General features: G+C 48.9%; 1 protein-coding gene across 3 annotated transcripts in view; it reads left to right on the top strand.

The window, feature by feature from the left end:
* AUTS2 (activator of transcription and developmental regulator AUTS2) overlaps nucleotides 1-25,490 on the top strand; it is a 796,934-nt gene that overhangs the window by 745,149 nt on the left and 26,295 nt on the right. For all 3 annotated transcript variants that reach the window (XM_054287135.1, XM_054287134.1, XM_054287133.1), the window contains exons 7-8: nucleotides 22,462-22,981; nucleotides 24,371-24,624. In XM_054287135.1, coding sequence (XP_054143110.1) covers nucleotides 22,462-22,981; nucleotides 24,371-24,624 — 774 coding nt within the window. The remainder of the gene's footprint in view (nucleotides 1-22,461; nucleotides 22,982-24,370; nucleotides 24,625-25,490) is intronic.

Genomic DNA, 25,490 nt, shown 5'->3' with positions numbered 1-25,490 from the left:
TCAGGAATGGCCATGAGAGTGCAGAGAATTCCTGGCCTTTAAAGATAAAGAGATTTCTGTGATGTGCTCAAGACCTGGCTGCAACTTTGTCCCATTTTCTGAGTTGGAGTAGCTTCTGTGAGCCTGAGGGCACAGCTGAGGGTTTAACAGAGAGGGGTGAGGACAGCATTGCAGAATGGTGCAGGATGTAAAGGTTTATTTTGGACTCCAGAAAATACCAGTGAAGAAACAAAACTTCATTTTCAGATTGAAGAGTGTTTTGTGAGAAATCTTCCCACACACCCCACTCAAATCCCCACTTTGTCTGCACACACAGAACCTGAACTTGCCTAAAAAACCCTTTTGTGTAAAATCTAAGAACAGATATAAACTCAGTAAGAAACTGCAGTACACAGTGTAGCATCAAGTGTGTAAAAACCCAACAGCTGAGAAGGATTCTCAGTGAATTCAGCATGAGCACTGGGCACAGGAGCTTCAATGACCTCAATGACTTCAGTGAGTGCAGGAACTTCAGCAGCTGCAGTGCCTCTGTGGCTGAGTCCTTCAAGATACGTAAGAACTAAAATGAAAATATGTCTTTCTTTCTTTGAGCCATCTAGATTGTTACTTCACCCATTTAGATGCATTTGGATATGGTTTTCTGGCCCTTTCAATGCTCTGATTACCTCTGATTTTTTTTTTTTTTTGTGACTTCCTAACCTGTTATGGAAAAGTCAAACTATCCTACAGTGTGATGGTGTTCACAGGGGTCCGAGGATGAGGGAGAAGATGAGGATCTGACTGACTCCATGTTTCAGAAGGCTGATTTATTATTTTATGATATATATTACATTAAAACTATACTAAAAGAATAGAAGAGAGGATTTCATCAGAAGGCTGGCTAAGAATAGAACAGCAAAGAATGATAACAAAGGTTTGTGGCTCAGGCTCTCTGTCAGAGCCAGCTGACTGTGACTGGCCATTAATTAGAAACAACCACATGAGACCAATCACAGATGCACCTGTTGCATTCCACAGCAGCAGATAATCAATGTTTACATTTTGTTGCTGAGGCCTCTCAGCTTCTCAGGAGGAAAAATCCTAAGGAAAGGATTTTTCATAAAAGATGTCTGTGACACTACAGCCTTTGGTGAAACTCAAAAACCCTCTGCTGTTTTACCACTCCCTCAATGCTGTTACTGCAGTGCACATTGGAATCCATTTAGGTGCATCCTCAAAAGGTACAGCCAAAATATTCAAAATATTTGCTGTGCAAAGGCTTTAGCTGGGTTTGGATGGGGTCAGTGGGCTGACTGATCCCCACTGGCTGAAGCTGGGAGTCAGAAGCCAAGTGGAGAGTTTTGTACCCAGCTCAAGTCACCTGAAAGCTGATCTTGACCTCTGGAATGTCTCTGGCTGTGTGAATAGTGCTGCTGTTGGAGCTGCAAACAGGGATTAAGACTGGAAAAATAAAGGAGGGAGTAAATCCCTGCAGCCCTGGCTGTGGGGAGCAGGAGGCACTACAAAATGGGGTCATGTCCCCCTGCAGAAAGGCTGGAGGAAAACAGCACCACCCCTGATTGTGGCAGGGTCTGGGACGGTTGTGATTGGCTTTTTTAGCCTCAGGAATGGTAAATGTCATTTGGTAACTTGCTCTGGAAGGTGATAGCAGGACCATAAGCGTTTTCTGAGGGAAGCATGAGCTGTAGAGGTTTATTAATAGGATGTAAAACAATTATTTGTTTGTGTGCTTTCTCCCCTCAGGAATTTTTTCTTTTCTGTTTTCTAAATAACACAAGACATCCTTGGCAGCAGAATCCCCACAGTTGTTAATGTCAGATTGTTATCAGATCTGGCAGTGATTTTTTTCTAATAATAAGTATGTTTTTCCCTTGCTGACCATGTAAGAGTGACAGTTTGCTGCAACTCAAGGCAAGATGAAAAAGAAATTCAGCATTTGCCACTTACATCCCTGAAAACAAATTATCTACTTAGTGCAGATCCTTTTCTATTATTTATCTGCCTTTTAGTTATCTAAGAAATGGCTTTCCAAGAAGCAGATGAGAGGCAGGGTTGCAATTCCTCTGCTTTTTAGCTCTTGCTTAGGTCCTGTTCATGTTTGGGCTTGACTGATAACTCCATTCCCAAGAGAAGAGCTGCTGAAACTCATTTCAGTTCTGGTAACATTGGTGAGGTTTGTTGAGATGTTTTAATTTAATGAGCTTGACAAGAGCCTGAGTCAGTGATCAGATTTCCCATTGGAAATCTCCTGGTGAGCCAGGGGTTGCTGTGCTTTTGTCCTGGCTGGGATCCATCCCTGGAGCTGCCCAGCAGACCCACAGGAGCTAAATCCTCCTCCAGGAGGGCACTGCAGAGGCTCAGAACAGCTCCAGGTTCCTGATCTTTCTCATTTCCCTCTGCTGCTGCACTGGGCTGTGTCCTCTGCTCGGTCACTCAGGCTGAGCTGTCCAAGGAGCTGGAGAAGGGATCTCCTGGAGTCTGCAGAGCTGTGGGATCCCAAACCAGCCCATGGCCCTGTCCCTGCCCCAGCCCATTCCCCAAGCAGGGCTTTGGGATGGCTCTGCAGTGCCTGTGTGCCCTGGGAGCCCCAGCCCTGGAGTGGGGATGGGAACGGGAATGGGAATGGGAATGGGAATGGGAATGAGGATGGGGATGGCATGATGGGATGGGATGGGATGGGATAATGGGGATGGGATGATGGGATGGGATAATGGGGTGGGGATGGGATGGGATGGGATGGGATGGGATAGGATAATGGGATGGGATGGGATAGGATAATGAGATGGGATGGGATGGGATGGGATGGGATGGCATGGCATGGCATGGCATGGCATGGGATGGGATGGGATGGATGGATGGAGCCAGCCTGATCCCAGAGCAGCAGTGACAGCCTGGGGTGTCCAGCCAGAGGGGATTGGGCATCACTCAGAGCTCCACTCCTCTGTTATGGCAATAACACAAAAAAGGCAGGGGCTGGTGCCCAGACACGAGGGCACCTCTTTCAGAAAGGGGTTTAGGAGCTGAAAGGACTTTTTTAGCCTGACTGTGATACTGTGTTAATATAACCCTTCTGGACTGTTCCCTCCTGGGGATGATTTTGGACAAGTGCTGTGGCCCTGTGTCAGGGAGCACCCCTCGGTGCTGGGGGTGTTAACCACCAACCAGAACATTAATGGAGCACAAGCTGCTCTGAGGGTTTTTGCCTTATCAGTCTTCATTTTAAGATTACTGGCAAGATCCTCTTGTCTTCCCTATGTGATATTCTTAGCTGGAAGATTAACTGATGTTCAGTTTTTAGAGTGATTTTGGTCTCATTAGTGAGAACATTTGGTAGTGTGTACTTTGTTTTAATTTAGTTGGCTGTATTGGAATTTAAAGTCTAGAAGACAACTTGTTCTTCTGTTTTTAAAAAAAGTTAAATCCATTTAGTTGGAGTAATTTTATTCTTTTAGTGTGGGACAGGACTTGTTTAGCAAAGAGGAGGCTGTACATGGTAGCCCAGCCCCAACTCCCAGACTTAATGATGCCTGACTGCAAACTGTGTGGGAAAAGGCTGGCATCCAGAATCTCTTGAAAATTAAATTTCAAGAAAATAAAATTTCAAGAAAATAATACAAGTGAAGAAAGTATGTTTTTCTTATTCTGTTTTTCTTTGCTGTGTTTCTTGTGTATCAGATATTACAACCAATAATCACTGCACTTATTTGGGTGAAATATTCCCCCCTCAATAACTCTTGCTTCATTGAGCTGCTCTGTTGTCATTCCTGATATCCAGAATTGGAGTTCTGGAATGTATATCCAGGATTATTTTGGGAATAGGAAGATTAAAAACTTTCTCCACACTTTCCCCCAAGCCCTTTGACTGTGAGAGTGCTGGGATCTCACCCTTGTGTTGCTGCTGCACACAGGGGTGCTTTCCTTCCAAGTCAGTGTTCAATCCTTTGAGCTGCACATTGGGTGGGTTTTTGGACATTTGGAATGGTGAAGGGTCAGGATGGGGAGTGGATCCTGTCCTCACACTGTGCTGTGTGAGAGGCGATGTTTTAAAGTCATTTTTAGTGGACTCAATGATCTTACAGGTCTTTTCCACCCTTAGTGATTCTGTGATTCAAAGGTGCTGTGCCAGGATTTGATAAACACAGAGCTGAGCATTTGTTATCCTTAAGTATTTCCTGATATTTTTTAAAGCTGGTGTCTCCTAGCTGCAGCAGCTGGGTGAAATCCAGGTGTGGGTATGGTGCCTGTGCAGTTTCAAACAGGTGAATGAAAAAACCCTGCAGAGATTCAGCTCCTGAAGGTGGCCCTGACACACATTTACACCATCCATTCACCAGGGCACAGCTACTTCATCTCTTCCTTTTGTGAGCTGATGGTTACTTAAGCAGATTAAAGTTCATTCACAATATTATTGCATATGGTTTGGAAGAGTGATTTTTTTACTGTGAAAAGCTGTAAAATGCAGAGATAATGTTACCTTGCCAAGTGTGTGGCCCTGGAAGGAGCTGCTGCCTCACGGTTCCATCTCCTGCATCATTAGCAGAGCTCAACAGCAGCTCTTGTCTGCTCTTAGAGAGGCCCTTACCACTACTAAGAGAAGCTGAATTACCATGGAGTGGCAATAAGATGCAGCATTACTGCCTTTCATGATTTTATCTGAAGTCTCATCATCTTTTTTTTGTTGTTGTTGTTATCTTAGATCCTTAAGTAATACCATTATGTGAAAGGCATTCCCTTTCATGAGGCTAAAAACTGCAGTGCAAATAAAGAAAGCCCTGAATATACATCCTTTGGTTTTTGAGGCAGGTTCCTAAGAGGGGGCATTGACTTGTGGTGGGTTTTACACTTGAGACTGAAAACACTACAAAGTTTTATCAAGCTGTAAGAGCAGTGAAGGATCTCCTCATTGTGACTTTCTGGTGTCTGAAGGGAGCCAACAAGAAAGATGGAGAGAGTTTGTTTACAAGGACAAAGGGAAATGGCTTCAAATGGACAGAGAATGGGTTTGGGTTGGATATAGGAATAAATCCTTCCCTGTGAGGGTGGGCAGGCCCTGGCACGGGTGCCCAGAGCAGCTGGGACTGCCCCTGGATCCCTGGCAGTGCCCAAGGCCAGGCTGGACAGGGGGACAGTGGGAGGTGTCCCTGCCATGGCAGGTTGGGATCAGATGGTCTTTGAGGTCCCTTCCAACTCAAACCATCTGGGATTCTGTGATCTCACCTAGGCAGAGATTTACACCTTGTGCATATTTGCCATTAGTTAAGTGAAGTCCTTGTGTCATCCTCTGTGTCCTGTCCCTGTGCCCCATGTCTGGGACTGTGCCTGTGTTGCTGCTGTGGCCACAGCTGGTCTGTTCCTTCTCCCAAGGCCTGGTGACTCCTGGGATCCCAGGGGATGACAGATGCAGACACTCCATGTCTGTGGCATGAAAACATTCCCAGCCCTGATGGGAATCTCAGGGTGCTGCACGTGCTGTGACAGGCTTTGGGAGTGTTTTCCTGGGCTGGGTGTCAGTGCTTGGTCCTGGAGAAGGAGGGAGTGGATCTCCCCTGCTCCCAGCAGGGCAGCAGTATTGCAGTGCTCCCTCCCTGCTCCCAGCCTGTGCACAGCCACCCCAAAGGGCAGCCAGGGGCAGGGACTGCTCATCCCTCCCTTTGTCCCCCACGGTGATTGGGGGATTATCCATTGCAGCAGCTGCTTGGGGAAGAAAGAATGTTGGGATGAAGTGAAGTAATCAAATCCTGTCAGGGGTTGCACCACGTTGGGAGTAAATCTACTGAATAAACATAGTGGAAGATTTTCATAGGGCTGTTGTGCAGAACCCCCTGCACCTTCCCCCTCCACACGCACAGTGATGCTGCCAGGAACAACTGCAGCTGCTCCCACTGATGTTCACTGTGAGCTCTATCTCCTGGTAAATCTGGAGTAACCACACAAATCATTCCCTTGAAGGTTTTGGGTGCTTTGGCAGCTGAGTTGGCAGTGTTGAGATAAAAGAGCTGCCTGGAGCACCCTGTGTTATCAGAGCATCCCTGTGAAATGCTTGCACTTGTTTCAGGGAATCTTAGCAGCTCCTTGCCTTTGAACAAGAGCAATTCTTTTTTTCTTTGTGGTTTCTTGAGGTAATTTTGGGCTCCAACATAACTGCTCCCATCCAATGTCCTCTGGGCAAAGGTGGTTGTAAAATTGTGGTGGAGCACGTTGGCTTGTAGCTGTTACAGAGATTTGGCTGTATGGATCTGATCTGGGATGCAGCAAGGTCCCAGAGAATGCTGCTGCTCCTCATCAGGAGTCTGTGGGCAGGGAGATGACAAACTCAATTACAAAAGCACAATTATCTGGGTTATTCAGGATGAGAAAAACCAGCCCTGAGCATCAGGTGAGATGTCCAGGCCACTGTGTTAGCACCAGGGAGAGTGAACTGTCCATGAACAGCCCCAGCTCCAAATGCACTGGGATGGTTCAGGGCAGTGACCTGTGCACAGCTCAATAGATATTTTTGTTCACTGCACCAAAACTGTCCAAATAGATGTAAATAATTAAAGGCTGAATAAAATCTAGAGCCTGGGATAGAAACCAGAGCTGTTCAGATCAGCTGCTCAAGCTCTGAGGAATAGCCTGTGCTCCTTGGGCTCCATCCCTAAAAGCAGCTGAAATCAGGGCTTGGGGGTGCCCAGGGGATGCTCACACCTGGGAAAGGGCACAGTGTGAGAACAGGGCTGGGATTGCCTTAAGTAAATCAGAGGGACCAAGATTTATGCCAGAAATACCTGCTGGAGTAATCACAGGGTGCCCAGAGCAGCTGGGGCTGCCCCTGGAGCCCTGGCAGTGCCCAAGGCCAGGCTGGACAGGGCTGGGAGCAGCCTGGGACAGTGGGAGGTGTCCCTGCCATGGCTGGGGTGGCACTGGATGGGCTTTAAGCTCCCTTGCAACCCAACCCACTCTGTTATTCTGTGATCTTCTCCCCTTGCATAGCTCTGTGGCCCAGTCTTGATTCTGCTGTGCTCTGTCTCTGTGGAACACCATAATAACCCTATTTCCAAGCACTTTATTTTCTTTTTCTGAGGTTTTTTTTTTTTTGTGCAACAAAGATAGGCTTTTGGTCTGTACTTTGCAGAGCCATTTAATGTTGTTTGTTTTTAATCTGTTGTGTGATTAAAATAGATTAATGTTGTAGTAACATAAAAACCCTCAGGGGGTTTTGTTCTCTTTGTAAATATTCTCTAGGATCTCTTCTGTCTTCTAAACTGTGTGTAGGGAGAGTGTTTAATGGGACCTGGGGAGAAAAGAGACACATCTTAAACTTAATATAAGAATTTAATTTTTAATAGGTTTCATTTGGGGTTAGAGTATTCATACTGGAGTGGAAATTAAAGTGTCTAAATGCTTTGTGTGTAAGCTGTTGGAAAATCTTTAAAGAGACATTCAGGGGAAGAATCTTCCTTTCCTTTTTTATCTGATCTTAAAAATACAAAATTAGAGAAGCCAGTGCTTGATGTCATGCACTGATATTTCACCTGTTTTTGCTTTGAGGTGTCTTTAAGTGATACAGAGAGGGTTTGTGTGCAGGGAATGGCGTGTCCTGCCCTCTGCAGCAGATCCTGCTGCTCCCTGTGACCCAGGGATGGGTCTGTGCAGGGCTGTGCTGCCCACAGGGACTGGGACAAGAGCCTTGCAGTGTTTGTTCCTGGCTGTGTGGGGCAGAGGAGAGGTGAACCAGGCTGGATGTGCCACTGGGGGCTTTACCAGCTTCCAGCAAAGGGCCTGTGGTCTCTGCAGGCTTGTGGGTGAAAAGAAGATCAGTCACTTCATAAATGTGCTCTGGTCTTTGGCTGGGAGCAACGCTTTGCTGTTTTATTCAAACTTAGGGAGGTTTTTACTTTGTGTTTGGTGAGAGCAGCTTTAATCCTGGCAGCCTGGAGAGGAGGAGGAAGCTGGGCTGAGGCAGCTCCTGGTGTGCTTTGGGCTCTGCCAGGCCAGAGTCACACCTGAGGGGAGCCATCACCTCTCCAGCCTGCACACCTGCACGTTTGGCTGCACTTGCAGAGGCCATGGTTTGGGGTGAGAGGTGTTTGCTCCATCTCTCCCCTCTGTGGGGCTGTCTCTGGTGGCCTCAGGCTGCTGCAGAGGCCCCAGCACTGTCAGTGTGGGTGGATCCATTACCCTGGGCTCCTGTGGCTAAATCACAAGCTGAGCTGATTTCTCTGCAGCTGGTAACTTGCACAAGTGTGTCACAAGTCCTTCTGGAGCAGGGGAGGTCACTCAGCAAATCCCAGCTGCAGCCACCAGCCCTGCTGCAGGCACATCCCCAGCTGGGCATTCGTTTAACATCCAGGATTTATCTTGGCATTGTGGGCGCTTTCTGTCTTCATGGGGAGGCATCAGGATGTCCTCAGGCTCTTTGTAGGATTAAGACCTTCCCATGGCATCGTGACAAGGAGGAAATTTAAGGAACAAGTGTTTAACTTAGAGATAATCTGGTCCTTGTGAAGGAGGGGGATTAGACTGGTAAATTCTCCTGCTGGGCAGGTTTGTGCCATGGTGGCGCCAGGCAAAAAAACCTCTGTGGAAAAGGAGCTCCAGCCTGATGGTGTGGGGAGCTGGGAGCAGGAAAGAAAGGGATTTTGAGTGCAGGAATGAGATGTGATATGGCCATAGAGATGTTCTGTCCTTAAGGAGGAAGGGAGGGAATGGATGGAGTCCTGTGGGAGAGGAGGGGGCACGCACTGGGCTTTGCTGGGGTCACTGTGAGTCCCCAACACTGAGCAGTGCCTGGAGAGTCCTTCCTCACAGGGAGCCACAGGAGAGCTGGGGACAAGGGATGGAGGGACAGGACACAGGGAATGGCTCCCACTGCCAGAGGGCAGGGATGGATGGGATATTGGGAATGAGGAATTGTTCCCTGTGAGGGTGGGCAGGCCCTGGCACAGGGTGCCCAGAGCAGCTGGGGCTGCCCCTGGATCCCTGGCAGTGCCCAAGGCCAGGCTGGACAGGGCTGGGAGCACCTGGGACAGTGAGAGGTGTCCCTGCCATGGCAGGGGTGGGATGGGGTGAGATTTAAGGTCCCTTCCAACCCAAACCATTCCAGGATTCTGTGATCTTTTCCTGTACTTATTTCCTGGGCCACAGAGTTTTGTGTCTCCTAAACCCTTCTGTTCATCTCTAAACTCACTTTGTGTCTAGAGTTAGTTTTTCAGCCTTGCTTGAAGAGGAGTAACTTGGAGAAAACACTTCATGTGTTCGTGGTGGCACCACCTCACCCCTTCTGAGGACAAGCTGTTAAATGTTTTCAGCAGTTTCCAGTAAAACTGGTGGTAGCTGGTAAATGTTAAATAGGAGTTTTTCCCCCCCCCTTCTAGTCAGAAACAAACTTTAGGAAGCTGGAAGTGAGTGCTGGAGAGCTTCCAACACAAATGTCAGGCTTGACATCTCCTGGGAGCAGGAGGGGTTGGATCCCTCCAGATGTGGAGGGTGAGGAGCAAGTGTGGTCCTGACCTGCAGCCTGAACCATTTGCTTGTGCTGCCCTCCCTCCTTCCGCCAGAATCAATCTGACAGCCTTGTCTTGATGATAATTAAAATAATCCTCCCCACAGGGGCAGTGGCCGCAGTTGTGTGTGTGTGTACCTGTGCACAAGTGTACAAGTAAGTGCACACACCTGTGGGATAAATGTGTGTGTCGCACTGGGCTGATCTGTTGAATGGAGCCACAATAGTTTCTTATGGGCCCACATGACTTTCTGTGCATTTTCTGTGTATTTGTATTGATTTTTTTTTGTATTTGTATTGATTTTCTGTGTATTTATATTGATTTTTGTGTATTTTCATTGATTTTCTGTGTATTTATATTGATTTTTCTGTATTTTCATTGATTTTCTGTGTATTCATATTGATTTTCTGTGTATTTGCCTCGTTGCACTGGAGATCAGTACAGTTTCAGCCTCCTGCACGTTGTGGAAGGGTTATACGTGGTTTGATGTGTCAGGGGTTGTGAGGGCCCCATGGCAAACCAGGTACATGAGCTCAGGACATGATTATTGAATGCTCATGGCTGTCAGCTTCACAGGAAAGGGAGGAAACCCAGCGAGGAACTTCTCAAACATCTCAAACACAACAGGGAGTACTGCAAGGAAATAAATTATTTTATCTTACATTTACTTACTCAAATGCTTTCTTTGAACCACAGTGAGGAGCTCTGGCATTTTGCCAAGCTTGAATTTGACCTTTTTTTAAAGTCCTTATTATTATTCTCATGAAATGAATACAGAAAGGCCTTAAGCAAGAGCTGATTCTTGTTTTACACCAGCCCCTGCCCTGGAAAGCTCATCATCTAAATCCTGGAAAAGGAAACAGGGCCAAGCACTGACCTAACTGCATCTTGAGGGAGCTGGAGCAGAACTTTAATCTTCTAGTCTAGTGCACTGTCCCTGAATCATGGTGATTTTCCATAGTTCACATAATTTTCTCTCTATATTTGAAGATGTTGCAAGATGAGTTTGCCCAACACATCCTCGAGGGTTATTGCTAAAAGCTCCTCGTAGCCTTGCAAGAAGGATGTGCTTGGGCATATCTATTACCTATTAAACCTGGTGAAATAGTGCAGCTTTCACATGTCATAACAAATCACACCCGTGCCAAAATAGCTGCAAACATTCTCTAGGACTTAATGAGCTCCTGCTGCTTCACAGTGGTCCAAACAAGTTGTTATTGTGGCTGTTAGAGAGTGCAGAATTATATTATTGAAGCAGCCTCGTAAAAAGACAGGATGGGTGTCAGGGAAGCCAGTCCCACACACAGGGAGCAGTGGGGGACACACAGAGGCACTTTTCCCCCATGGTAATGCAGTTTATAGATGTGTAATCTTCTGTAATTCTGGTATTAATAAACAGAAGGTGTCTTTCTTCCTGAAGTTCCTTCAAGCTGTAAGAGAGGACAAAATAGAGAGAGGGAAATACTTCATATTTCCATTCTGCTCAAAGCAGCCCTGGATCCCAAAATGAAGCAAAAGAGGGAATTTGAGGAGCTGAACTCCACTCTGACTTTCAAGAGCTTCTCTCAAAGAAGCTTCCACACACTGTCATAAAAATGTCAGTGTGAAATATCTGAGCAAGAGCAAATTGAACAATCTGGTGATTCTAGTGCCTTCATCTGGAGTCTCATGCCTGCAAGGGTGTGCAAAAGTCAATAAGTGGAATTGGAGGTTATTGATTATTTCACTGGGCTGCTGTTGAAACATCATATGTGCTTGATTTGGTCTTCAAGCACCCGGTAAACGCTTGGGTTTGGTTTTACCTCCCTTTGTGAAGAGAATTGAAAATACTATAAAACTGAAAGTGTCTGCATTTTTTTCCCCCAGTTTTGAAGTATTTTTCTTAAACTTAAATAAATGTTATTTGTCAAGGTTCCCCTCACTCCAAGATGGAGATTTCATGCCACAGGTGGGGGCTACGCATAATTTACAAGGGATTGAGCTTTCTGTTGGACACTGCCACCTGCAGCCCCATGGATTTTAGGATATTTGGATTAGATGTCTCCTCCTGCCTCTGCTTCTTGGAAACCAAAACCATTACAGAAATGCCTTTTTACTTTTAACCTGAAAGAGAGTAGGTTTAGGTGGGATACTGGGAAGGAATTGTTCCCTGGGAGGGTGAGCAGGCCCTGGCACAGGGTGCCCAGAGCAGCTGGGGCTGCCCCTGGATCCCTGGCAGTGCCCAAGGCCAGGCTGGGCAGGGCTGGGAGAAGCCTGGGATGGTGGGAGGTGTCCCTGCCATGGCAGGGGTGGAATGAAATAGCTTTAAGGTCCTTCCAACCCAACCCATTCCATGGTTCTGTGACCCAGAGTGCTGTAGCCCTGGGGAAGGAGTCAGGCTGTCCCTGGCAGTGTGGGGGGACAGAAGCAGCTCCCTTAGCTGGGAGGACAGTTTTGGAGGACAGAAGCAGCTCCCTTTGCTCCAGCTCTGCAATCCCCCCTCAGCGCCCTGCTGGGCCTGGGAGCTCAGCGCAGGCTGCAGTGCTCCCATGGAGGGATGTGTGCCCTGAGGAAAGGTCTTGGAGAGGATCAACAGAGAGGAGAAAAATAAAATGAAATGTTGTTCAGCTGTTGAGGTAAAAATGAAAGTTAAGCAATAAAATCTCTCTTGACAAGTTACCTGTGCTAGGTGGGAGAGGTTGGGATATTGCATTCCAGGCCAACTTTGCAGAGCATGGATCTAGAGGAGGGGCTGTGGAATGGCTGGGAGATTTTCTCCTTCCCTCTCCACAGCAGTCACCCAGACACAGTGGGAATTCCTGGTGGGCAGTTCTGCAGCCTTCAGGCTGCTCATTCCATGCTGGAAAGGCTGAGGGAGCTGGGGCTGCTCAGGCTGGAGAGGAGCCCCAGCTGAGAGGGGCCCTCAGGCCTGGCTGTCCCTGTGTGCAGGGAGGGGCAGAGCAGGGCCCAGGCTCTGCTCCAGGCCCAGCAGCGGCACCAGAGCCACGGGCAGGGCCTGAGCCCAGCACTGCCCCTGCCCAGGAGGCACAACTTGTGCCCTGGGCAGTGCCCAGCCCTGAGCAGGCTGCCCAGGGAGGGGCTGGAGTCTCCCTCAGCATTGGGGATCCTGCAGAGCCCTGTGCACACAATGCTGTGCCCTTGCTCTGGGATGGCCCTGCCTGAGCACGGAGGTGCCACCAGGGACCCTCTGCACCCCCTCCAGCCTGGCCCAGCCTGGCCTGGGGAGAGTGTCCACCGCCACCCCCAGCTGCAGGGCACTCAGTGCCCCAGTCTGGCTGCCAGCAGGGAAGTTTGGGGACACCTTTGGTGCCCTGACAGGAAGATCCCGAGCAGGTCCATCCCCAAGGCCTGGCAGTGCCACTGCACCAGCTGGTGCCTCTGAGCCCAGGTGTCAGTGCCACATTAATCCCCAGATCAAACAATCAGCTGCTGTCTAATCAGGAGGTGACTCCCTTCACATCCAGTTAAATATGTGCATAACTTCAGGGAGGTCTGACCCTGGGCCGTGGTGGTTTAGGATCTGCAGCGAGTGCTGTGTGCAGGGTGAGGGACAGGAGCAGCTGTGTTGGAAGCCAGCTTTGCCAGGTCAGGCAAAGGGTGCTTTTAGAAAAAGGGGAATGAAGAGGGAAGAGGTTACTTTGAATTCCAGCTGTTTCCCCAGAGCAGCTTTTAAAACAGCCCCACATCAGGGCAGGGCAGGGCCAAGGGTTGGGGCCTCAAGCACTGGTCCATAGCACCACTGTTCAACAGATTTTTTAAATTTTTCATGTAAAAGAAATTTTATGAAGTTAAATTGAAATATTCTGGCAAATTTGTAGTGTGGGAATAAGGAGATGGGTTCTCATCTCCCTGCCTTACACATTCCAAGGAAGGTTCAGGTTGGATAGTAGGAAAAAATTTCTTCACTGGGAGAGTGGTTAAACACTGGCAGAGGCTGCCCAGGGCAGTGGTGGGGTCCCCATCCCTGGGAGGGTTCAAAAGACAAGAAGATGCAGCACTTTCTGGTGTGCTTTAGTGTGCATGGGGGTCAGAGCTTGGACTGGATGATCTCTGGAGGCCTTTTCCAACTTTAATGGTTCAGTGATTCTATAAAAGGAACAAAAGGAAATTGTAAGTTGAGTTGTAGAGCTCCCTGGTGGAAGGTAATGTTAGGGTAGCTTAGGAGGGTTCAGAGGATTATTAGATGTTTACAGAAATAATAAAAAAGTTATCACAGTTCTGCCAGGTGGGATATCAGTTTGCCAGAGGAAGAAGCCCTCAAGGTTCCTCACGTGAACCACCTCGTGGTGGGAGGGCTGGGAGAGATTTCCTTGTGTGTGGGCTGGGGCTGAGTGAGAGGCTCCCATTGTCCCACTGCATCTGCAACTGGCAGGAGTGAGGAGCAGATCCCAGATGGAATGGACACTGATGCTCTGCACCTCTTGTGAGCTCTGATTTCTGCTAAAATGTGATGGGTTTGCTGTACTGACACCCATGGGTGCCTTCTGCAGAGAGAACAGGAAGGTGAAGCACTGCTGGTGAATGGTACAAATTGTTTATAAAGAGCTGCTTTGCTGGGAAGCAGCTGCTGCCAGTTTGGGGCTGGCAGGGTGAGCACCCCAGTTCCTTCCCAGTGCTGAGGGTGCAGTGGGGCCCCATGGCTGGGCAGGGGTGAGCCACACACCCCAAATGTCCCAGCTGACAGCTGAGCAAACTGCAGAGCTCCCAGCTGAGGGTGGTGATATTGGCCCTGAGGATTAGCACAGCAGGTAGCTGTGCTGGCACAGGGCAGGGTTTGGGCTGATGGATAAGTACACATTCTTTTATTATTGCAGCTAATGGGAATCTGCCAGCCTTTGAGGCACAGAAAGGCTCACTGGCCCCCTGTGAGCTAATCACAAAGATTTGCCTCATTCTGTATTTCAGCTCACTTGGAGCCTGTAATCTAATTTCCAAACAGAGATGAGAAGAGTGAACAATTCATTTTCTGCTTTACATGGCTGTGCTGGTAAACTTTTAATCCTTTTAGAATTACAGTTCCCTGTCACATGGAGGCAACACCACACAGTCCTGCTTGTGAGGCTGGAGGCTTTGGATTCACCATTGCTGGATAATAATTAGCCTCAGCAGCAAGGCACAACATGAATTAAAATTAAAGTGAGGAGCACAGGACATTTTTCAAATGCTATTATGAATCCTCCACAGGCTAATGAATCCAGTTTGGACAGAAAATCCCCATGTTTGGGGCCATCCTCAGCCTCAGACAGCACACCCTGATGTTGGTGTCCTCTTGCATGTGGGACACTGCTGTGTCCTGCCAGCTCATTAACCACATCCCAGGGACAGTGTGGGGCACATCTGACTTTAATCTTCATTGCTTGCCACTTGTTGAGGATATTCAGGCTATGAGTGAGGCTGTGGGCTGAGCTGAGCTGGAGGTGCTGTGGTGGCTGTGAGCCCAGTGCTCATTCCTGCTGCTGTGTTTGGGATGTGCTCAGGCTCCCAGACAGCTCCTCCACAGCAAACCAGCCTGCCCTGCTGCTGTGCTGTGCTCACTATGGACAGGCCAGCTGGTGTGTCCTGAGAGTGGGCCCTGCTCATGGTGAAGTGCAGAGGCACTTTGACAGGGTGTTTTTAGTGATGTGTGTGAGCAGGGCACAGAGGATCCACGACTCTGGGGTCAAACCCCTCAGCTGGAGCTTCCCTGATGATGTCTGCCTGCCTCAGGAGTGAAGAGTGGCTCACAGGGACCATCACACTGACTTTGTACCTTTGCTTGAATTTTGCTTTCAGACAATTTGCAAAGAGCTGGGTGCTACTGGACATGTATAATTAACACATTTAATGTGACAATTTGTTGACCAGAAACAATAAAATCCCATTTCTGCACTTGTTGGTACAACCCAGACCAGAAGAATCCTTCCTGGGCAGTGGGAGCAGAGGGTGGGATGAGCCCTGGCTCAGCTGCCCAGGGCAGAGGTGGAGTCACCAGCCCTGGAGGGAGTTAAAAAGTGTCCAGATGTGGCATGTGGGGACATGGGTTAGTGATGGCCTTGGCAGGGTTGGACTCGGTGATCTTAGAGAGCTTTTCCAACCTTAACAACTCTGTGATTCTCTAACATCAACTCTAATTCTCTAACATCAGTATTTTTCTCTGCAGCATTGAAAACTGAAGGAAAGTAGTACCAAGCATGAGAACAGTGTAAAGTGACCCTGATGTGGGAGCCGGGATGTGGAAGCTCAGCAAAGTTTCCTTGAGCTGAAATAGTTGTAATTGAAAATGGGAATTCTCATGGTCGTGCTGAGCTCCATCTTAGTGTTAGCAAGTGGTTTTAATCTCTCTGCTTATATTGGCACCATGCCTTTAAAATCAGAAATTCTTTGGCTGTAAAGATCAAATCCACAGAGGAGCCAGGGCTGTGTGGCTGGTGAGCTGGGGGTGTGACACCTCTCAGGGGGAATAGATGTGTTATTTTGCTGTATAAACATATCACACACATCCTTGTGGTCCTTGGTGTATTCAGCTGAGCTGTCAGGTTACATTTGATCAATGTTCACAGGGTTATACCTTTCAGGCTGCTTTTGAAAGCTGCTTTTGTTCAAGCGCATTCAGGTATTCCTGTCACACACAAGTGGGATGAGCAGATGTCATGGGCATTTCAGGGAATATTGTGGATCTGTAGCCAAGGCAAATCAGTAAGTAGGAGAGGCTATTGATAAACTCAAGATATTTTCCTCTCCTTGTCCTCTGATGAGGTTAACCCTGTGCTGAGGTGATGTTCCTGTTGATAATTGGAGAAAATGATCCAGCCTTGCAGTGTTTTCTGGTTTTAATTGATTATTGTCTTGTATTGTCACCTCATTTACTCTGGGCAGGCTTGAAGTGTGCTCCCACCCTTGTGCTCTGCCCATGAGGGGTCACAGGGTGCTCTTGTGACAGCCAAAAGAGGAGAGAGGGAGGCAGAGAGGGGCTGATGGAGAGACAGGACACAGGGAGTGGCTTCCCACTGCCAGAGGGCAGGGCTGGATGGGATGTTGGGGAGAAATTCCACCCTGTGAGGGTGGGCAGGCCCTGGCACAGGGTGCCCAGAGCAGCTGTGGCTGCCCCTGGATCCCTGGCAGTGCCCAAGGCCAGGCTGGACAGGGCTGGGAGCAGCCTGGGACAGTGGGAGGTGTCCCTGCCATGGCAGGGGTGGCACTGGATGGGCTTTGAGGTCCCTCCCAACTCAACCCATTCTGGAATTCTATAACTCTTGAGATTTAGGTGCATAAAAAGTCCCTGGGTTTTGCCACAGTTTCAGAGAATCCTGGCAGAAATTCCCAGGTGTTTGGGTCTAAGGCAGTTCTGAGCAGAGATCAGGAGCAGAGCTCATGGCTGGGCAGGTGGGATTTGTGTCCTGGCTCCAAGGTTTGTGCAGCACTTTGGGAAGAGCCTTGTGCTGGTGCTGGAGGGGTGGGAAGCACAGCCTGGCCTCACAGGGGCCTTCTGTGTCTGGGTGTGTTTTAGAAAGATTGCCATGACAAAACCTGAATGTCTTTGATTAAAATGCAGAATTGAAACAGGAAGGTGAAACTCTTTGATCACAAACCCATTATTGGTAAAGAATATTCCCCAGTGACTTTGTCAGCATCACTTCCCACCTGGGAAGTTTTCCAGCCCCTTTGGGAGCCCCTTCAGTCATCCCTCAGGACCTGGCTGTGGAATACTTTGGGGCTGTGTAGTTATTGATGTCATTTATTGATTCCCAGCTGGATGGGTGAGGAAGTCAAGAGATTTTATTGGAAATAAACCTTTGGCTGTGTGTGTTGAAGCAGGATTGAGTTCTTGCAGGGTCTGTGAGTGTGTTACAGCTGTCTGCAGTTCCTTCTTATTTACTAAAGTGCCAGGATTCCTGACAGACAGGTGTTTGGATATTCCCTTTCCTTCCCTCTAGAAAGCTTTACCGCATTCCTTTGTACTAAATCAAGAGGTGCTTTAAAAAAATGCAATAAGTGCTGTCATATGCTCCCAGTGTACAGCTATAGGAGTTACATTTATGGAGAGTGTTCTCTTTAACAGCTGGATGAAATAAATGGTTTAATGTGCAGCATTGGAGAACTCTGCACTCTCAAATCAAGGCCAGAAGCAGCTCAATGACTGAAGAATTGTCAGCATCTTGTGCAATCCCACTAAGTGCTTCTTTTCATTGATCTGCAACTTCACTGTTGACAATTAAATCCCTTTCAGTGCAGAGGATAAACATTTTTAACAGGAGGTAGCAAAATCTTTTGTCCTGAATGATTTTCTTCTCTGTTTTATAATTAAGTACAAAGTGTGTCACCAGCCTTGCTGTTCACTTGTGCTAAATACCTGCTCACTGTGGAGTAATTGCTATCAGCAGATGACAGAGCTGCAAGGAGCTGTGCTTTCCAAGGCATGTTCTTCATTTGCATAATCAAATGCTTTGTTAGTGTCCTTGGAAATTAGGATGAAAGATGACTGTGTGCTAAAAATGAGAAATTGTTTTTAGCAAATTATGTGTATCCAGTACAACAGCTGAGCTGCTCTGGGGCCTGTTTGATGTGTGCTGGCTGCTGCAGCCACAGCCTCCTCCCTGTGGCAGGAACAGCTCCTGGCACCTGCCTTCCCCATCAGACACTGCCCTGACCAACGTCTCATCAATATGAAATGGACAATCAGGGCTGCAATCTCATTAATTATTTCAAGCCTTGTAAAGTGCTTGTAAAGAGCTGGTGGGCTGTGGGGTAGATGCATTCCAGGACTCCAGAGATGTCCTGGGGGGTTGTATAGCTTGTGACAGTTTGTACCAGCTCCTCACTTATCCATGGTAAAGCTGGAGAAAACGGGTTTGAAAGATCTGGGTTTTTATCTTGCATTAAGAAGTTTGGAGAAAAATTGAGTTAGGCAGATACAGTGTGTCAAGAGTTCAACTTACCAAAGCAGTGAAAGAAAATTAATACTATTTTAAAATTAAATGATTGAGTAAAATATTTATTTGGTAGGCTGAATGCTCAGTCACAAAGATAATGCTGCAGAACACTGAAAACTCCTACAATTTCCCCATTTGTGCAGTAAGGACTTTGAACTTAATTCTAAACTTTCCTATCAGAAAAGTGGAAAATTTAGTGCTGGTTCTGAGTTGATCTCTGAAGTTGCCTGAGGCCAGGCGTGGAGGCTGAATCTGGATGCAGGCAGGAGGAGGAGTGACAGGATGAGGTACAGCCTTGTTTCTGGATGGCATCCAGACCTGGACACAGGAAAGTTGGATGGTTTTACATTTGGGATAAAAGTTTGGCCACTGTGGGTTTGACATGGTCCTGCAGTGCTGTCCCTGAGGATTTCATTCCCCAGGCCCGGGGATGATGCCCAGCACACTTGGGACTGGCCAGGCTGGGGTGGCCATGGCACACCCTGTGCTGGCTCTTGGCACCTCCTGTGCTCTTTGGTGCTCCTGGACCCATCTGCAAACACCCTGGCCAGGCACAATGATGGGGTTCTGCACTGATTCTCTGGGAATGTCACATCTGGCAAATTCCAACAGGGTCTTTTGTCAGTGGAGAGCAGCTGGGCTGTTCCTGTGGCTGTGATGTTCCACCTCTGGCCAACCTTGGCCTCTTTGGGACCACACAGGTGGGACACAGGAGCCAGAACACAAAGTTTGGGTCAGATTTTAGTGCTTTGCACATTAGGAAGAGAGAAGTGATGGAAAGCTGCATATTGCCTGTATTTATGACACAAATCCATGTCTCCAGAGGGAAGTGTTTGCTGAGTCTCTCTGGGTGACCTGGGTTACCTACAGGTGTCCCCAGGGTGGCCTTGGCTGCTCCCTGGTGTGATGATAGTCACATGCACAGCAGGGTCATGTGGAGGGGACTGGAGTTCTGTGTGTTTGAGTGAAAAACAGAGGAATTTGATATTAAGGCACATCAAAGGACACAGGAATCGAAGATAGTGAAAGCAGCATTTCCTGTCTGGGAAATGCCAATGTTCCTCACTCCTCAGCATCAAATTCTGGCTTTGTTCCTTTTTTAGTGGAAGACTGGCTGTTGATGGATGCAGTATCAACCCAGTGGAAAAAGGGGAGCCTGTATCAGCATGGAAGTTACATCACAGTCACTGCCCTTCTGAATCCCAGTGCAGTAATTCCAGTTTATCCAAAGCAGAGTGTGGAGACAGCCAGCAAATAAAGTTAGCTTGGTGCTTGCTTAGCTGTTGGGCGAGGATGAATTCCTCTGATGATAAACAGCCTCAGAAAGTTGGGTTGTCCGTGTCATAGTGACATTAAGGGTTTTTTCCCCCAGAGTAGGAAAAGAGCAATCTTGTCTGTGTGACCTTGAAGTGCTGTTGATGAGGCGTGGAGCCCTCCTCATGGAACCTGTGATTGGTGGCGTTTATCACTGAGGGGGGATTTCAACTCCCCAAATAGATGCAGTGGGCTGGAGAACTGGTTCTGATTTATCCAGCATGGTTCTTAGCAGACAGGGCTGTGTGTGCTGGGACTCCTGCACAGCTGGGCTGGGGCACAGTGTGGGTGCACTGGTGTCACACAGGAGAGGCAGAACCCACGGGCATGGCAGCTGGGAGAGTGGGAATAACATTTATATTACTGCAGGCAGCATCTCCCCAGGGCAGACTCACAGCATGGCACTCAGGGCTGGGCACTGGGGATGTGAGCAGCAGCAGCAGGGAACACCCAGGGGACAGGGGCATCCCCAGCCCTTCTCTCCTGGGGAGGAGGAGCAGATCCCAGCACTGAGCTGTGCTGAATAAATGTGACACACGAGAGAGGCTGAAGAAAAGAAAGGATTTAATGAATGCGCTAAGAGCAAGGTGTTCCCTCTAGGTTTGGAAGTATCATCTCTGCAGGATTTCCAGACCACCTGCAAGAATCATGTAGTAGGGCATTGCTGGTGACAAACCTGAGTCCTCAAAGCCATTGTGTAAAAACCCCAATGAACCCAAAAACTTGTCACTCCTACAGCCATAAGGACTGGGGACAGCCGTTGTGTAAAAAAACCCAACAAACCCAAAACCTTGTAACTCCTACAGCCATAAGGACTGGGAACATAGATCCACCTATTCCTGAACCAACTGTTGCTCATTTCTCTCCTCCTGGGGGACCTGCCTTGACATATGGGTTGATCACACTCTAACTTGTAATAATGTTTGATCAAAGAGGATTGATCCGAATAGTTAATGCAAGCAAAGTTTCCTTTACCTAGAACCTGCAGTTTATTGCAGTGACATAGACCTTGGGCATATGGCAGAGTAATTGTTTTTATCCCTCTGGAGTTCCACTCTTTCCCTCATAATCATCCCATCCAAGTTGATGGAGGAGCCTCTCTGCCTGTTACAGGTATTCCAGGAGTGAATAAAGAAGGTCCTCATAAAAGAAGCCCTCTTTCTTACTTCCTTTTCCTCCTCTTTACCTCCCTTTTGCCTCCATTTGTCTCCTTTTTCCTCACCTCCTGTCTACCAACCTACGAAAATCTTCTGCTTTACCAGACTTTTCACCCTTGCACTGGGTCTGTAAAACATTTAGTGAGTGAGTCCTGGTGTGGTTTGGTTTTGATATGTTAATGAAATTAAACTCAAATGATGCCATGTTTGTGACACATGGCTGCCAGGCTGCCCCCAGGGATGTGATGGTTGGCAAACATGTGCCCAGGCCATGGGCTGGCAGAGTTCACTCCCCATCCTTTGAATTTCACTCCTTTACTTCAGGGTTTGCACAAAGGAGCTGTGAACAATTTTCTTTGAATGGATATTCTTTCATTATGCATTTAGTCATTTTACCCCTTAAGATTGGCAGAAGGAGGAGTAAAGTTGTCTTATCTTAGGGTTATTTAGAACACTGGACACTTTTTAAATTCTAAGCTTGTCCCAAGCCCCTTCAAACCTTGCATGTTTCCTTTGGGCTGTGTTTCTGTGGTTGCTGAAGGTGTAAGTCCAGTTGTTCCAAGCTGTTGTGCAACGTGGCCCTAAATGGGTTCCTGATCCCCCACCTGCAAGGCAGCACCTTTCCCAGTCTTGGGTCAGCAACATTCCCCAGGATTTGTTCCAAGAGGTGCCATGGATTAGATCCACACTGGCAGAATGTTTGGGGAGCAGATCCAATGGGAAATTGCTGTGGAGCCCCGGTCAGCAAAACTCCAATGTACGGATGTTAAAATTATAATTATATTAATTATTATTAAAGAATTGGGAAATGGAAGTAAGTCACTCCATGATCAGCCAAACCAAAGAAGCCTGGGCTGCTGCTAGTGTGTGTTCTAAAGTTCAGATCTCGTGTCATGGGGAGGATCTGGAGCCCAGGAGGGGCTGAGGGAGCTGGGCAGGGGCTCAGCCTGGAGCAAAGGAGGCTCAGGGGGCCCTTGTGGCTCTGCACAGCTCCTGACAGGAGGGCACAGCCGGGGGGGGTCGGGCTGTGCTCCAGGGAACAGGGACAGGAGCAGAGGGAACGGCCTCAGGCTGGGCCAGGGCAGCTCAGGGGGGACAGCAGCAGGAATTTCCCCATGGAAAGGGGGCTCAGCACTGGCACAGCTGCCCAGGGCTGTGGTTCAGTCAACAACCATGGAAGTGTTCAGAAAACATGTGGATGTGGTACTTGAGGACATGATTTAGTGGTGAACATGGTGAGGGATTGAACTTGGTGGTCTCAAAGGTCTTTTCCAACATTAACCATTCAGTGAGAAGCGTGGAGCTCCTGTGGCGGTGGCTCCCTCAGAGGGTCAGTTCCCTCAGCTTGTTCCCTCAGTGAGGGAGTGATGATGAGTAACAACGATGGAGATCAGCAGCGCTAAACAGGGTCTGTCTTCTCTGCCATATGTTTTATTTTGAGGAGAGTTACTGGGGCAGATGGATTTGATTCAGTTTCACGTTACTTGGATGGTTCTTGATGGAAACTAAATGGGGAGTGTGAGTTGCCCAGCAGTGGCTCTGGGGTGGCCTGTCTGTGTCACGTTTAACCATTTTCTCTCTCTGTTCTTGTTGCAGATAAAGAGGTGGGAGTTGGCGCACTTGCTGACAATGACGACTCTGGTGCTAGGGGCCCAGCTGTCCCCAAAATATCAGGACTAGAAAGGAGCCAAGAGAAGAGCCAGGACAGCAGCAAAGACCCAATACTTGAGCCTGTGGTGCCTAAAGACCCCCGTCCTCAGGTGACGCCGCCGCCGCTGGAGCCGCCTGCCGAGGGCCGCTGCCCCAGCCCCGCGCTTGCCTCACGCCCCGAGGCTCCGGCCCCAGCGCCCGCCCCGGCCGTGCCGGTGCCCCCGGCCCCCGAGGAGCCCGGCCGCCCTCCTGCCGGCCAGCACTCCGGCCCTCCCTGCGGCCAGCACTCCGGCCAGCCCTCCGGCCAGCCCTCCGGCCCGCCCCCGGCCGGCCCGCACCCGCCGCGGCCGCAGTCGCCGCTGCCCCCGGCGCACCCGGCCCTGCCCGCCGTGCAGCCCCATCCCCAGAGCCTCTCGCAGCCGCTCTCTGCCTACAACAGCAGCAGCTTGAGCCTCAACAGCTTAAGGTAGGTGCACAGAGAGGGGTCTGGGATGCTGGGCTGAGCCTGAGGGGGAATTGGATAAAGAAGGGACATCCCGCCCCATCCCTGGGAAATACAAGGCACTTGGCACATTTAACCGGGATTCCTCCCCTGAGATGAGCCAGGATCTCTCTGTGACCTGGTGATCCCATAAACTGGTATTTAAAGTTCAGTTGCTTTGGATTTGTTTCCCTGCCATACTTGGGTTTTTTGAGGGAATTGTACACAGTGTAGATCAGGGGAAGCAAAGCCCAGTTCCTGCACTGGGCTGCTCACTGAAGGCTGACAGTTTTGCCCTCCCATCACTGTAAATATGTTTTCTCCAAGCGCTGCTGTGCTTCAGGGCAGGGAGCTCAGGAGCCCCTCGATTGAGGTGCAGCTGGTGACAGCCCAGCACCAGCACCAGCAGTCACACACCAGGAACTTCCCAGCTCCATGTTTTCCTGCGCTGCTGACACCTTGCAGGCTTCAGTGTTTCTCTCTCGCCTGTCCACGGTGAGATCAGCATCACCTTTTATCTGTGGATAACAGAGATGAGCAGTGAGATTAAACACCATGTGCACAGGAACCTGTGATGTCCCTCTGAGTCAGGGATCTCAGGTTTCCCCTACTCTAAGCTGGGTTGCCATTCTCCAAATCGAGCTCCCAGCAGGCAGGTGTGACCTTCAAGACCTGGGGAAGTAGCGCTGTGGTTGCTTCATGGTTTGACTAAAGACTGGGAGGTGTTTAAGACCTGGATTTATTTTTAACCAAGCAGGTATTGCTTGTCTTTAAAAGTCACTGCAATAGAAGCATGTTGTTACTTGAAATAAAGGCAAGGAGAATTAAGCCTTCCATGAATGTATTTTAAATACTCATTGGTAGGAAATGAAACCTGAAAATTTGCAGCCGGTGTAATCACAAATACTTCTTTTGTTGACTTGTCTTATCTCATTTTATTGTGAGGTAGAGAGGGACATTACCTGTACAATGAGTACAAATCTGTTGTTGCCTTCTGAACATTTTCTGCAGTCTTTCATCTTAGTGATTCACTTTAAAAAAAATTAAAGTTTTATTAATGCAGTGATTTTGAGCTTCATTTGCCTGTAAACATGAACCAGGAGCAGTCATGTAGAAAGGACCTGATAATTAAGTCATGAATGCCCAGGGCTGATTACTCCTTTGTGCTGTATTGTGGGACAATACAGCAAAGGAGAGCACAGCTCAGGTGTGTGGGGACCACAGGAAGTAAAAGACACCAGAGCAGGTGTTGGAGAAGTGGTAGGACTGGAAATGGTAACTGGGCTTTGTAACACTGTGTTTGACGTGCTGAGGTTGTGTGGTGTGTGTGTGTGGGGCTGTTCTCTGCACTGACAGCTCCTCCTCTCCTTACAGCAGCAGCAGGAGCAGCACCCCCGCCAAGAGCCAGGCGCCTCCCCCGCACATCTCGCACCACCCGTCGGCGTCGCCGTTCCCGCTGTCCCTGGCCAGCCCCAGCCCCCTGCACAGCTTCCCCCCGGCCCTGCAGCCCCCCGCACACCCACACCACCCCAATATGTTTGCCCCTCCCACGGCTCTGCCCCCGCCACCCCCACTGACCTCAGGGACGCTGCAGGTTCCAGGACACCCGGCTGGGAGCACTTACTCAGGTGAGAGTGACAAGGGACACTCAATTGTGGGTTTGGCAGAATAACCAAATCTGGGGTTTGGGCTTGTGGTGGGGAGAGGCTGTACTGACTGTGAACACAGTGATGGCAAAGCCAAGCAGACACTTAGGCACAGCCAGGGACTTTCCCTCTGCCCCAGGAGTGACTGCTTTGGGAAGGCTGTGGTTCTCCCAGGTTTGTTTTGTTCAATCCACAGTGAAATACAGCTGAGTTCAGGAGTTGCCCACATGGAATCTGTGCCCCCCATAGCAAAGGTCTTCATGCAGTTGTGGTCTGTGCCCAGCAGTTTCCCTGGCTGCAGGCCAGGGTCTGTGCTGACTGAGCTCACAGCAGTGCTGGGCTCAAGTGTGTTCAGAAAGTTTGTGTTGGAGGGACCTTAAAGCCCATCCAGTGCCACCCCTGCCATGGCAGGGATGCCTTCTACTGGTCCAGGCTGCTCCAAGTCCCAGTGTCCAGCCTGGCCTTGGGCACTGCCAGGGATGCAGGGGCAGCCACAGCACCCTGTGCCAGGGCCAAACCAGGTCACTGAGGGGAAGAAAATGGAGCATTTGTGTAACATCATTTTGTGTCCATGCACCAGGATGCTCCTGTGAGCAGCAGCCACTTGTTTTCTCACTCCAGCTTGCTCGTCCACCCTCACCTATTCAGGACTGTGTCTATGTCCATAAATGCTTAGAGAAATGTGAAAACAGGCTTGGTGAGAGAGGAAATGGAAACTTTATAATGTTTCAGGCCTTTGGGATCTGGTGGAAGACCTGTGGGGGCTTTCTTACCCTGTACTGTGTCATGATTATCCACAGACAGCAAAGGAAGTGGCACAAGGCCTGGAAAAGCCCCAGAGCTTGGGG

The sequence above is a fragment of the Melozone crissalis genome, unplaced genomic scaffold (assembly GCF_028551555.1).
Source record: "Melozone crissalis strain CALT ecotype California unplaced genomic scaffold, PUWL_Pcris_2 ptg000057l_1, whole genome shotgun sequence".
NCBI classification, from domain to species: Eukaryota; Metazoa; Chordata; class Aves; order Passeriformes; family Passerellidae; genus Melozone; species Melozone crissalis.
This window is presented reverse-complemented; position numbering and strand designations above follow the sequence as displayed.